At 45.9% G+C, this 13,784-nt stretch overlaps 3 protein-coding genes across 19 annotated transcripts in view; 2 read left to right on the forward strand and 1 right to left on the reverse strand.

The window, feature by feature from the left end:
• The window catches only part of MED12L (mediator complex subunit 12L), a 92,226-nt gene that overhangs the window by 57,874 nt on the left and 20,568 nt on the right, over positions 1–13,784 (reverse strand). For all 15 annotated transcript variants that reach the window (XR_014933473.1, XR_014933471.1, XR_014933470.1 and 12 more), the window contains one exon: positions 13,265–13,441. Coding sequence is in view for 11 of the 15 variants with exons in the window: in XM_015872148.3 (XP_015727634.2) it covers positions 13,265–13,441 (177 nt within the window). In the remaining 4 variants the exon portion in view is untranslated. The remainder of the gene's footprint in view (positions 1–13,264; positions 13,442–13,784) is intronic.
• Positions 930–8,049, forward strand: P2RY14 (purinergic receptor P2Y14). Of its 2 annotated transcripts, XM_015872158.3 has the most exons (3): positions 930–1,336; positions 3,767–3,864; positions 5,667–8,049. In XM_015872158.3, the coding sequence occupies exon 3, from the start codon at positions 5,685–5,687 to the stop codon at positions 6,696–6,698; it is 1,014 nt and encodes a 337-aa protein (XP_015727644.2). In that variant the 5' UTR covers positions 930–1,336; positions 3,767–3,864; positions 5,667–5,684; the 3' UTR covers positions 6,699–8,049. The 2 variants fall into 2 exon arrangements, with proteins under 2 accessions (XP_015727644.2, XP_015727645.2); XM_015872159.3 differs by lacking the exon at positions 3,767–3,864 and having other exon boundaries at positions 953–1,336.
• GPR171 (G protein-coupled receptor 171) lies at positions 9,803–12,188 on the forward strand. 2 transcript variants are annotated; one of them, XM_015872160.3, is made up of 2 exons: positions 9,803–9,937; positions 10,546–12,188. In XM_015872160.3, exon 2 carries the CDS (start codon positions 10,594–10,596, stop codon positions 11,569–11,571), a length of 978 nt encoding a protein of 325 aa, XP_015727646.2. In that variant the 5' UTR covers positions 9,803–9,937; positions 10,546–10,593; the 3' UTR covers positions 11,572–12,188. The 2 variants fall into 2 exon arrangements, with proteins under 2 accessions (XP_015727646.2, XP_085369604.1); XM_085513478.1 differs by having other exon boundaries at positions 9,844–9,937; positions 10,355–12,188.

The following is a 13,784-nucleotide window of genomic DNA, read 5'->3' on the forward strand; positions in this document are numbered from 1 at the left end:
CTCCAACGGCACAGCTTTGCTCTGTCCCCAGAGATCCCCAGGGCTTCCACCCACTGCTCACAGCCCATTGAGCTCCTTCCAGCCCAAGCAGAGGGGAGCGGCTGACCCTGGGGACAAAACAGTTACATCCATCACACAGGCAGCAGGAACAGAGCGAAGGGCCACGCAGCTGCTCCGCTACACACCATGAGGTCACTCAGCAGCCATGCAGCCAAAAAGCGTTTTCTCCCTGCTGCAGGACTGTCACTCAGACTGCATGAACCAGAGCAGGGTTCAAGCCTGCAACCCCTGGCTCTCACCACTTCCTTCCTCAGCTGCAAGCTGGAGCAAAAATGCAAGGCAATTTTGTTAAGGTCTCTGAAGATGTCACCATATATCACTGAGAAAGACTCAGTGACCTTTAGGGACTGTTAACTCAGGTCAGCACGCCCTGGCTGTGTGCAGGATGGGCGCAACGCAGCAAAGCAGCAGCACCGCACACCTTCTGCAAGCATGGAAGAAGAGTCTGCCAGGGCAATGTGTATTTGAGGGGGCCCTGGGTAGTGCATTGTAAAACAGAGATTAAGTCATCTGCTGAACGTTTGTTAACACTGCCATACACCATTTACAAACGTTACTTTAATATAAACAGCAGTATATCCCCACATTCCTAATAAGAGATTACACTAGCTTCTTGTTTAGCAAACATTTCAATGGATTTTGTGCTTGGTTTCCATGCCTCTCGGTAAACGTATGAAAAGAATAGGAAGGGAGGAAGGCAGGTGATTAAGGTAAATAAAATAAAATTTTAAAAGGCAAAATAAGATAACACTGCAGAAAGAAGAAAGAAAACAGCTGTAAAGCAGAGATTTATCACCTGTCCCAAGAATAAATCTCTGGGCCTCAGAGCATGCCCAGAGCAAACGTGACGCAGCCCTGTGAACTCCAGCAAAGAACACTCCCTTCAACAAAAACAGAAGCCATCGGGGCAGGCAGCCTTACAGAAGAGGTCACGGCCAGGCCTGGGAACTGCTTAAGAAAAGAAAACACCCGCCCTTAACTTCAGCTCACTGCTTTGCTAAATGCACCAACGTGTCTCTTTTGAACCCAACTCAAAGCTGATCTCCGCGGAAGGACTTTTGAGCGCACCAAAATAGCTCTGGCCAGCTGCAGCGCTGACATTTGGAGCACGGCAGGCAGAGCAGCAGGGCACGGTCAGCAGCTCCTCAGCTCTGCTCTCCGAAGCACACGCTGACAGCAGAGCAGGACAACATCGCAAGGAAGTGACCGACTGCCCGGCTGGAAGGAACGCACCAATGAGCGCAGCAGGGCAGCGCAGGAGGCTTCGCTGTGAGCAGTAAGTAACAACCTGCTGCCATTCATGCAGCACTTACGGTGCTTTACGTTACAAGGCGATTGCAAAGGCTGTGTTCTGTGCTTCTATTTAACTGCCAAAAAGCTGAAAATACTGCCAGGTGGAAGATCCCTCTGTGACAGATTTCTGTACATTACCAATGCTTCTCAACAGTTTTGTTAAACTTCTAAACAAATATCACTTTTGTCTTTAATTGGCAATGGAAAAACCATTCAGGTGTAATATAAACCAGAAACAAATCAACCCTTTAGAACACAAAGGAACCGTATATAGATACAAGAGATGAAGGCATTCCCTGTCAGTGTGGGGCACTGCACCGAGCGGAGCTGCTGTGTGCAGGGAGGGAGCGCGGGGCACCACTGCAGGAAGCAGCCACGCATCTCCTCAGCAACTACTTCTATATTTATTGAGCTGGTGTCTTTGGCCATAACAATAAAGCAACTGCCAAAATAATACACGTAAAACCTGAGGAAAACAGCATCCCATGGCAGGGGGATTGAAACCAGATGATCATTTATGGTCCTTTTCAATCCAAGCCGTTCTATGATTCTGCTGTGATCCCAGGGCTTCTTGTGGAGCAGAATCATTGAGGCAAACCAGGCTGCTCACAAACCAAGCAAAACTGGAATGGGAAGCTTTAGAAGCAGCACTCATTCATTCCTTTGCTAAACTACTCCATTGGTCCTTAACTAACATAGGGATCCCTGCTGCTAGACACACCAGCCTGTATCACCAGGGAGCAATGCAGGTGCTGATCTTTCAGTGCTAAGAGGCTGAATTTTTAGGACAGTCTTGTCCAAAAACTGGAGACAAAAGCAGAAAGAAAAATTCAAATTCCTGTTAGGAAAACGAGGCTGTCAGATTGCACACAGCACAGCACAGGGACCGTCGCACAAGAAGAAATGAAGCAGTTCCTGATTCCAGCCTTGAGGTGTCCTTGCTCTGCAACCAAACGAGCTCATGCTGCCCTCCAGAGAGCTTGCTAATGTAATGACAAAGAAAACGATCTTATCTACAACTGCTCCTCACACCCACTGGCTCTCCTCACTGGCTTTGTCCTTCAGAGCACCAGGAATTAATCACAAAGGAGAAAATGTCACACACAGTCCAACTGCCTGTACCAATTTTGGTCAGGAGAACCTGTTGGTGCTGCATGCACCAAGCAGTGCCCCACAGGGCACACTGCCTCCAAGCACAGCAAAGGGCTGCAGACAGACATGGCATGTCCAGGCAGCGCTGCCCATGGCAGGGCAGATCCTTGCAGTGCCTGCGCAGCTGTCAGTGATGCTAAGCAAGGCAGCTGCACGGGGCTGGACGTGAGATGCTCACAGGAGGAAATGGTGGGCAGCACCCACAGCAGACAGGTCCAGGCCCAGGCACATCATCTTATAAGAGCCCTGGAGGCTTTCTGAGCTGGAGGTGGTCCAGGCCCAGCATCTGGTTTCATTCATCCCACATTCAGGAAGTCAGTAACTTGTAAAGAAAATTGAACACATGACAAAACACCTCCACCAATGACTGATTCTTATCTCCTCAACAGAATATTCTAAATCTTGTTTTTTTGGACCAAAAGGGAGAAGCACAGCTACAATGGACAGAGTAGGATGCCTGCTCTTCCCATGATGAGCTCAGACAGACCCACTCTATCCTGCAGAGGTCCCAGAAGTGAGGAAGGCACTGAGACCATGTGAAAACCACTGCCACACTCAGGAGAGCCCCCTTCTTTGAGCCAGGCCCAAGAATACCATGCAGGCTGCTATCTCTGCTTACTACCTTTTGCTACAGAAGCACAAGTGAAGTTTCTCTGCCACTCTGTGCCAAGCACTGCACTGGGCACATGGCCAGGCTCTGCTCTCGGGGCCGCACACACAGACCACACTGCAGAGCACACCTCCATCAGGGCTCTTCTGTCAGCACTGTCTCAGAACACCAGAGATCAGCTTGGCATGTTCTTCCTCACTGATAAATGCCATTTAGCAACTCAAAAAAGAGTTCTGGAGAAAATGACCACTGCCGATCATTTCTGACCCAGCAGCTGCATTGCATATCTATCAAACAGCTGTATTAATTTCCATAAATAGCTGAAAATATCCACTCAGTACTGCAGAATACATTCAAGACCAAAAACAGCCCTTTCCAGTTGGAGACAGGGCCTGTCAGAGAGAGCTGGGTGCCCAGCCAGGTGAGAAAAAGCACAGGTAACTTTATCAGGAATGCCAGCAGTGAGATGCAAGCAGCAGAGCCAGAAGCCTGGAGCAGCATGAATGCAGTGATGGTCCAGGGCAAACACAGCTCTCTCACCATGAGAGAGCAATGCTGAGGGCCTGCTGACAGGTCAGAGGTGGTGTGCTGCCTCTGCACAGAGCAGCACTGTGATGACAGCTCTGACCACTGTGCTCTGCTGCCCAACAGATCACCCTGCTGGAGGACAGGCCCTGTGCTAACGATGGAAGGTTCTCGAGACCCTTAACACCTTCACTAAAAGCACCGCAGCAGTCCAATCCAGAAAGGTAATGGCATGCCACAGGTATGAAAAGGGTTAAGTGTCTGTCTTGGACTTTGGCTTCCTTCTCAGGCACAGGCAGCTGATAAATCTGCTGCCATCAGAAGAGACATCTTCCATGTCTAGGGTTTCCTCCATGCTGCTACAAACAACACACAAAGTAGTAGCAGCTTCATCTCTGACCACACTATCCTGAAATAATCCTTTGTAGTATGATACCTTAGCATGAGAACTACTTTGTGGTCTTCTCAAGCCATTTAATACCTGCTGCTGCCAGGCCCAAGCACCCAAACCTTGCACGTATATCATTTACACAAACCCAGCAGGTGAGGAATAACTCAGGCACACCACATGGGGAGAGAAGGTCCTGCTCAGACAGCCCTGCAGGATGGACAGGACACACACGCAGCAGACAGCAGTGGGAAGAGAACAGCTTTCAGACAGTAGATTTCCACCCTAGATAAGACTGCCAATTGTTGGTGGTGCTCTCCCCCTGACTGAGGATACATGGGAGAAGCAGAGGTCATTCTTCTGGCAGTACCACCCCAAACCTTACCTGTGATTAAGTCTCAATCCTAGCACACCCACTCACCTGGTGGCTCTATTCTAACAGCCACTCACCACACCATCTTCAGCCTTTAAAAATTCAGCCAAACAGAAAAGAGAGCCTTAATGACTCGAGAAAAGCCTAAAGACAGGGCTGTGGGTCTGCTTGTGGGAAGACATCAGGCAGAGCTGAACTGCAGCTCTGAGCACTCCTGCTCATTATTACACTTATCAAAGCACGTTCCAAAACAGACACAAAGTTTGTCAGCCTTCATAGTGTCCTCCAGAGACACAAAGAAAACAAAATACTGAGGGAAACAATTTTGCCCATGTGAAATAAAGTTTCCATTTCCAGTTACTCCTAGGTTGAATTGGGGTTCTGATCTGCTACACAGAAGCATCAGCTGTTAGCTCTGAATTGCAGCAGTAAGGAAATGGTTCCTCTTCCAACAAACAGGATATTTCTCTCCCCTGCTCTGCAGCACACATTCCCCAGTTGCCCAGGTGTTCACATGCCCACAGAGCAGCAGTATATACCTGTATCTGTTCAGACTTCCCTACAGAGGGTAATCCACCCCAACAAAGCTGCCAAAGAAAAGCAGACAGCAGCTGTGATTTCTCGGAGCCTCTGTGGGGATCCTCTAAAATTTAAGTCTGAACGACTTGGGAGGGCAGCTCTCACTTCTGATTCATGCTAATATAGACACTCCTGTATGTTGTGTTATTAACTCCTTAAAGCAAACTGTGCTAGCTGCACAGAAGACTCTCCAAGAATGCATCAGAAAACACTGGCATCTATTAGCTATTCCCAGGCTTCACTAACAGAAGCATATTTATAATGACCATATACACAACACTTGTACAAGGAACTTTTACATCTGTCATACATTCCCTAGTAAATCAGTGCTAAGATACACACGGGTTGTTCAGGGTTTATGAGCTGCACCTACAGTCACTGAACACTGTGGCTTCCCAGTACATGGGCTCACACACACTGTGAAGCACAGGACAGGACTTGAGCAAAATAGATGGACCCAAATCTGGAAGAAGTGACAGAAGCTCAGAGCAGCACTGTGCCCCTGGATATCACCAACACTGGGATGGCACCACCTGGAAGGTACTTATTGTGCTGGAAACAAGAACAACGTAGTTTCTGAGAAGTATACCAAGTTCACTTTGAAAAAAGATTAGAAATCCTACACTAATTAATGGAAGGCACAGTACTGTTTTATCTTACTGAGATACTATTTCCTCTGCTTCTAGGAACAAAGACACTGTAAGATGTTCAACTCCAGCACAAATTCCTCGGGAAGCAGCTGCAGTAACATCACAGTAATTACAAAGACAGTCATTCCCCTCATCTACTGCTTGATCTTCATGGTAGGGTTGCTGCTGAACGGCGTGGCAGCGTGGATCTTCCTGTGCATCTCCAGTGAGAAGAGTTTCATCGTCTATCTCAAAAACATCGTTGTTGCTGATCTCCTAATGAGTCTGACATTTCCTTTCAAAATTCTTGCCGACTCAGAAATCGCGCCTCCGCAGCTCAACACGTTTGTGTGCAGATACTCTGCTGTCGTTTTTTATGCAAACATGTATATCGGAATAACATTTTTTGGCCTCATAGGTTTTGACAGGTACTACAAAATCGTGAAGCCTTTATTCACCTCCTTAGTTCACACGGCTCACTACAGTAAGGTCATCTCTGTCATCATATGGGTATTGATTATGTTCATAACACTTCCAAATATGATTTTAACTAATGAAATCTCTAAAGCAAATTATTCCAGAAAATGCATCGGTCTTAAAAGCGAGCTCGGCAAACAGTGGCACAAGGCGTCCAGTTATATTTGCACAGGGATTTTCTGGGTTGTTTTCCTCCTACTCATCATCTTTTACACTTCAATCTCAAAAAAAATATACAGCTCCTACAAAAAATTCAGAAGGAACTCGGACTTCACTAAGAGAAAAACCAGCCGCAACATATTCACCATCATGTTCGTGTTTGTCCTTTGCTTTGTGCCGTACCACTTCTGCCGAATCCCATACACCCTGAGCCAGACCAGCTCGCAGTTCAACTGCCACTCGCAGAGGGCTCTGTTCCACGCCAAGGAGTTCACTCTGCTCTTATCTGCTGCCAACGTGTGCCTCGATCCCATTATTTATTTTTTCCTCTGCCAACCTTTTAGAGAAAGGCTGTATCAAAAACTGCACCTCAAGCTGAAAACGTCAGGTGAGGCTGACATTACTAAATCAAGGAGATCAAACACACTGCAGGAAAGCATGAACATTCTGTAAGTTCAGGTCTGTAGAACAACACATGCTTGCAAGTTACCCCATAGTGCAAACATTGGCACTGCAGAAAGAAACGGAACAGATGATGACCAGCAATAAACCAGAAAATGTTTCAACCACAAAATACCAAGCAGTGTTTCTCTCTATACAAAGCCCATTGCGTGCTGTCAGTGTATTTACTATGTAGTATTTCAGCTGATGCTACGACTGCACTGTGGTGCAATGTGAACTATCTGGATCTCAGGAAAGAGAAGAATTGGAGCAAAACATTCCGCAGCTCCAGTCCACGGTTCTGAAAGAATCACCCAACATTCCAGCCCCAGAACTGCCCTCGTTTCTCATGAAGCCAGGCAGGACATGCTTGAGGAGCAGCAGGGCAGCCCAAAGGACCTGGGAACAGCAGATCAGCCCAGCGCAACCCAAGCAGAGCCCCTGAAGCAACACAGGAAGCTCAGCTGGGCCTCTCTGGCTAGATTTAAACCCACAAAGAATGGACTGATAGTGCCAAAAGCGTAAGAAAACCATGGTAAAACATGGTATGTAGAAAAGTAACAGCTGAAACACCAACCTTCCACATGCAACTGTAATCTTCTTGTAGTGATACTTTGCAGGGCAGCCTTTTTATTTTGTAATCATCACAAAGGGAAACCTCACCAATGTATGAAGTACCCACAAAAGCTTTCAGGTAATGACTCTGGAAGCTCTTATTTTGCATTACAGTGAAGTTATAGAAACAGAAATAACATTTGTTACCTTTCTGCCACGGTATGATACTTTAATCCAAACAGGGAATGTCTCAGGGTGATACTTTGTTTAAATACAGTCTTTGTATCTTTCCAAGGCCTCTTGGTCTGACATCGCTGATCTGCAGCTAACAGCCCTGCACCCCCACCTGCCACCATGAGCTCCCTGACTCACAACGAAGCTTTGCAGGCTCTTTCTTTCAAGCAAAAGAAATAATCCACAGTGGAAGGGAACCTTTTGGTTTGTGGGTAACTACTTGTAACTGAAGGTAAAAACATTTGGTTCCTTATACGAGATGTGTTTTATTTGCCTACATAAATCTAAATAATTGCATCTGTCAAAATACGGTGGCATACAGTGATGAAATCCATGTCTGCAATACATACTTGTATAACTTCTTTATTACTTCGCAAGCTTTGGGAAAAGAAACAAAACCTACTGATACTGAAGAACTGACCCTGTATCCTACCAGTTCACTGACACCACAATGACAAAAAGTTACATACGGCAACTCAGGTGAAAGTATGCTGACACCATGCGGTGTTTCCAAAGCAACACTGAACCCCGAGCTTCTGAAGAGTTTCAATTAAAAACAAACAACAAAACCAGCTCTCTCCAGTAACTTCACGTGAGACCACTGACCCCACAGCAATCTGGTCTCAAGTCTCAATAACTCCAGCATTCAGCCAAGCCTCTGCTCCACACTGCCAACCTTGCTCTTAACTGCTGTACAAACCAGGATGGAAAGGTATGAGGCCAATCTCTTTCCTGTGCTGCTAAGTTGATTCTGTGTCACTTTCCCCAGCACACCATGTCCCAGGTTAATTGTGCAAGAAGCCGTCCCCAGAAATGATCAATCTCTATTGCAAACAAGAACACCTCAAGTGTTGATGATTGGACCTCACAGTCACAGCCAGCAGATGTAGAGAGGGCCCCCCCACAGCTACCAGCTGTAAGCCAAGCACAGCAGGGAAGGCCTAATGTCCCTGACAGAAGGCTCTGAGGATCGCAGGGTTGTTTCACTGCCTGCATGGTGCTCCTGTGCCCTGCCAGCCAAGCTCTGCCAGCACACCCAGGGCCCTGCTGGAGCTCACAGCACTTCACAGCCAACAGCGTGGGACCCCTCGGGAGGGTCCATGGACGCACACATTGCTGGGCAGATTTGCTCTCCCTGTGCATGTAAATAGAAATGCCAGCAATTCTTTTCTTCATCACCAGCAGCTGTTTCTGCACAGAACTTGCAACAACCCTCGTGCCAAGTATGCTCACATTTTTCACTTACGATGCAGACCTGTTATAATGGGGTATCGCTTTTTAATCTGTCAATGAAAGCCATGAAAGTCTTCAAAAGCACACAGTGGATCTGCTTGTTTGTATGTGTTTGGGCACAGAGCACGTGACTGGGGTACAGGATGGGCCGGATACCACGCAGATCGCTCCCCAAGGATAAGCCCCAGCACTCACCTCGTGGCTGTGTGCAGGAAGAGAGGGAAGATCCCTTGGGACTGATTTGCATCATCTGCTCATCACTGTGCCTCAAAGGCTCCGCCTGCTTCTCTGAGTCGAAAAGCTGAGAGAAAACTGAGTGTTTGCAAGTGACTTTCTGAGGGTTTTTTCTGCCACACAGCCACAGCACTGCCCTCACATTGTGCCACTGCCGCAATGCCCCACAGCTCCAGGGCTCAGAGCACACCAGCCCACTGCCACCTGGGGCAGCCCTCAGCCCTTCTCCCCTTCCAGCCTCTCTCCATCCCACTCTGCACAACAGAGCTGGCCCATGTGGGAGATACACAGAAAAACAGACTGAATCCTGCATTTCAGTTTAAAAAGTAAGCGATACCATGAAGATCAGCCTTGCACAATGAGCACAACAGCACAGCATCAACCCACCTCTGCTCAAAACTGAACAAAGGAGCACTCCAGATGAAGAAGCTTTGCAAGCATCTCAACAAATATGGTCTGAACCTTCAGCTTGTGACTAAGCCTAAAACCAGACATTCTTAACTTGGTTTTTCACACAACTATGGTGCAAAATCAGTAAACTCCTGAGGATTCTCAGCTAACAGGGCACTAACAAGCTGGGTTTCAGTGCTGCTGTTTTAGCAGTACCTAACAAGCCTTTAAAGGTTCAGAGTTTTAACTCCTTATAGAAGTACCTCCCCAGCCATCCTCGCTGGACTCTACCATCCCTGTGCTGTGCTCAGCACCTGTTCATGGTGCAGCCTCAGCATCCCCTGCCTGCACTGCAGGAAGGGAACAACCACAGCACCAGTGGGCAGCTCCACATCACCTCTCTACATAACTTCCACGTGCCCTGGCTGCTTGAATGCTGGTTTTAATTGCGTCAGTCGGAGCATTTAAAAACCACAGACACATTTAAAAAAAAACAGCAGAGGCAGCAAGGGGAAAATCTGCTCTCACACTATGAGGAAACATACTGAGAGACACTGAATGCTAACAGACTGCTGCTCCGGACTCCTCACAGGGCCCTAAGACAGGTACGTGCTGTCAGTCTTTGTCTGCTCCCCTCTGCCTACTGCTATGTAAACCCAGGGCTTGAAGTTCAGCTGTGAAGAGTGCAGGCACAGCAGGCACAGCAGGCCCAGGAGCCCAGCCGGGCAGCTGTCGGCAGCACCCAGCACAGCGCCCATGTTTTGGGGCCAGGCAGCACTGCTGAGTGCAGGAGGACATCAGCCCTGAGCTGTTCTTTCCTAAAGCCAGATTGCTACCCTTTATTTTTAAATGTCATTTCAACCATCTTGAAGTTACAAAGCTCCAGTGTGACCACCATTAACCAGGTGTTTAACTTCGAGCAGTTTCAAAGCTTCTCTGGGTTTGGATTTTTTCTGAGCCCAGCGTGCAGTCTGAAACACTGCTCTTGTGGAAACACTTCTGACAAGTCTGTGTGCTTCCAGGAACAAATCCTGTGCATTTCCAAACATTTCCGACAGGAGAACAAAGATCTCTCCAACATTTGTGAAGCAGCATGAGAAAAATACACGTTTTGTCCTGACAGCATCTTTTCATGAACTCACCCAAACAAAACTCCCAGAGAACAATGAACGTTGCTCAGAAAGGTTGATGTCTTCTCGGCTGTTTTTCACAGGTTCTTGATCACTCCGGCCAGCAAAACAAAGTGCACAAGAAGTTCACAATGCCAAACAATGCTTCCCAATGCTACATCAAAACAGAACTGGAACCTTTCACCTACTTTTACTACTTGATTTTTCTTATGGGTTTTCTGGGGAGTTGTTTTGCGCTGTGGGCATTCATGCAGAAAGATGAACAGCAGAAGTGTATGAGCATCTACTTAATCAACCTCCTGACTGCGGACTTCTTACTGACTTTGGCGTTGCCAGTAAAGATAATAGTTGACCTCGGTGTTGCGCCCTGGAAACTGCAGATATTTCACTGCCAAGTGACAGCCTGCCTCATCTACCTGAACATGTATTTATCAATTATATTCCTGGGATTTGTAAGCATGGATCGGTACCTTCAGCTGATGCACAGCTCTAAGATCTATCGCATTCAGGAGCCTGGATTTGCCAAGATTTTGTCTGCAGTTGTATGGACAATGCTTCTCCTGATAACAGTGCCTAACATGGCAATTCCTATAAAAACAATTGAAGAAAGACCTAATGCAAGGTGCATCGATTTCAAAACAAAGTTTGGGAGAGACTGGCATGTTTTTACAAACTTCGTGTGTACGGCAATATTCCTCAATTTTTCAGCTATGATCCTCATTTCTAATTTCCTTGTTGTTAGACAGCTCTACATAAACAAATACAGCGAGAGTTACAGAAACGTGAAGAAAGCCCTGGTGAGCATCCTGCTGCTAACAGCTGCCTACCTGCTGTGCTTCCTTCCCTACCACGTCGTTCGCATCCCCTACACTCTGAGCCAGAGCAATGCCATAACCAGCTGCTCTGTGAAGCAAACTCTCTTTCATGCAAAAGAATCTACCTTGCTCTTTGCAATATCAAACCTCTGCTTTGACCCAATTCTGTACTATCGTCTTTCCAAAGTATTCAGACTGAAAGTCACTGAGGCTTTCATAGCATCCAAACAAGCAAAGGTTTCCATAGAAGAAGAGGCACAGCACAGAAGCGAGCATTGGGTACAAAGACACTGATTCTAAACTACATGGAAAGTGTGTGCAAATACACAACCTAAACAGCTGTTGTGCAACTGGAAACATGGCTGCTACCATCAACATCACCATTGGACGGAAGAGGACAAACTCGCATCACCATGCCAGCTATAAAAGGCCTGAACAAGCAAAGCACTCAGTGCTGCTGTTCAGAAATACTCTGCAGTGCACCAGTGACAACCTAAGAGCAGCCAGCAAAAATGTAGAACAAAACTTGTTGAGAGACACCCAAATATACACTCTTATTATTTATGGTAAACACTTTGGGCTCTCCCTAAGTGAAATACTGCATTCTTACTAGATTTGTTTTCAAGTAGCAGTTCATCACCTGCAAAGCTTCCCACAGACACAATTAACCCAAAACCATTTTAAAGGGCATTATTTAATCTATAAAGCAATGTTAAGCTGCACTGATTAAAAACTATTGTATCTGCTTACATCTCACCTGTAATTCCCATAAATAAACCTTCTGTTCTTGTCAAGTTCCACCACCCTCCCTTGATGCTACTGCACTGAACTTAAAAACAACCAGCAATGTGTAAGTACAGGAAGTTCGAGGCAATTGTAAAATGAAAATAAAGAGTAAGCAGAAGTTCTCACTGTGTGGTCTTGGCTTGTATTTATAAACATTTATAAAGCAGTAACTAAGAGTCTTTATATATATATATATTTAATTAATTAATTATTTTTACAAACACTTCCAAAAATAATTCATTTTTAGAATAGATGGCAATCAAAGTGAAAAACCAATTTGCTCAGGCAAAGTCAGACTTCCTGGACTAACCCCATCTGACCAAAAATACCACAGAAGCAAAAGACAGCTAAACTTACATGGTTCAAACTACACATCAAACTTCAAGTGAGCATTCAAAACCAGCCTGATAAAAGAAACAGCTCATTCAATATTCTTATAAAAACAAATCACTGTAGTAATGCAGAAAGGAAACTTAAGCAAAAGAGATGGGAGATATCACATCGTACACTCAGCTGGCACTTCCTGTACAGGTAGGATTCAATACTGCTTAGCAATTATCATTGTTGCTTCAAAACAATTTGAGTAGACACAGCCTACTCAGTGCTGGGGCCCTTTTTGTCCAGTGCTGCAGCAAACACGTAATACGATTAAATATATAAAAGCCAACCAAATGAGGGTTTGGGATCTGGAACATTACTCACAGAGCTTTCTGCAGCTCCAAAGAATAACAGAAGCAGCCAAAAATCCACTCTACAAACAAGAGGAAGTGGGAGGAAGGAAACAGCACCATTCCATCCATCACACTGCAGAACTACTTCTTTCAGATATTTCAGTATTCATCCATTTATCGAACTACTACATCGGATTTTCTATTTAGCAAACTTCCATTGAACCCTGAAATATGGAGTTTGCAATGTAGTACCATCTCCCTTCTCCACTAAGCCAGCATAAATCACTCTGGCTCAGGCACTTTTCCAGCTAACATGACTCCCTTTGGTAAGATGAAGCTCCCTGCATGTTGCACATCCTGCAGCACACAGCAGGCACCCTCAGCAGAAGCAGCACCTTGAGAGCTGCTTGGGAGCCCTCAGACAAAGCCAGTTCTGCTCCCTGCACACAGTGATCACTTCTTCCTTTAAGTGCTTTTATTTGCCATCACAACAGCCAACACCGCTCTGTGCCCAACCAGAATTCACTCACCAGAGGTATTGGGAAATGCGTTGCGTACTGCAGGTGACGAAGGAGGTCATAGTTGGATGGAAAAATCACTTCTCTGAGTCCTTCTCTCTTGACTGACTTCTCACTGGCAACTGAAATTCTTCTGTCTAAAGAAGAGTTCATGTTCTCACAGGACTCCCCAGGCATCGGAGAAAAAATCTAAGTCATGTAAAACAAATGTTTAAGATAAGTGTGACCTCTAACTTCTTCAATTCAAGAACTCCAAAGATAAGATTACTGTATAAGCATCTGAGCTTTTTTTCAGAGATAAACAAAACAAGAGCAATAGTAATCTATGCTGAAATGTAAGCAACCACATATATACATTATATTCCTAAGTGAATCTCATTGTTATTAGGCAGATTTTAGACTAGAAGTGTTCTGTCAGGGAAGAAAAAAAACAAAACAAAACATTACAGGTCAGAGCAATTTTCACACACAAACAGTTGGAACAGAGAAACTGCAATGAGATAACCCAGAGGGGATACAAAGAGAAGGGTGA

This window comes from Coturnix japonica, chromosome 12, assembly GCF_054131305.1.
Source record: "Coturnix japonica strain WE chromosome 12, WE-NBRP24, whole genome shotgun sequence".
Taxonomy (NCBI): domain Eukaryota; kingdom Metazoa; phylum Chordata; class Aves; order Galliformes; family Phasianidae; genus Coturnix; species Coturnix japonica.

What these genes read in the sequence shown, in the direction of transcription:
- P2RY14 (XM_015872158.3), top strand. Translation starts at nt 5,685, where the DNA reads ATGTTCAACTCCAGCACAAATTCCTCGGGAAGCAGCTGCAGTAACATC.
- GPR171 (XM_015872160.3), top strand. Translation starts at nt 10,594, where the DNA reads ATGCCAAACAATGCTTCCCAATGCTACATCAAAACAGAACTGGAACCT.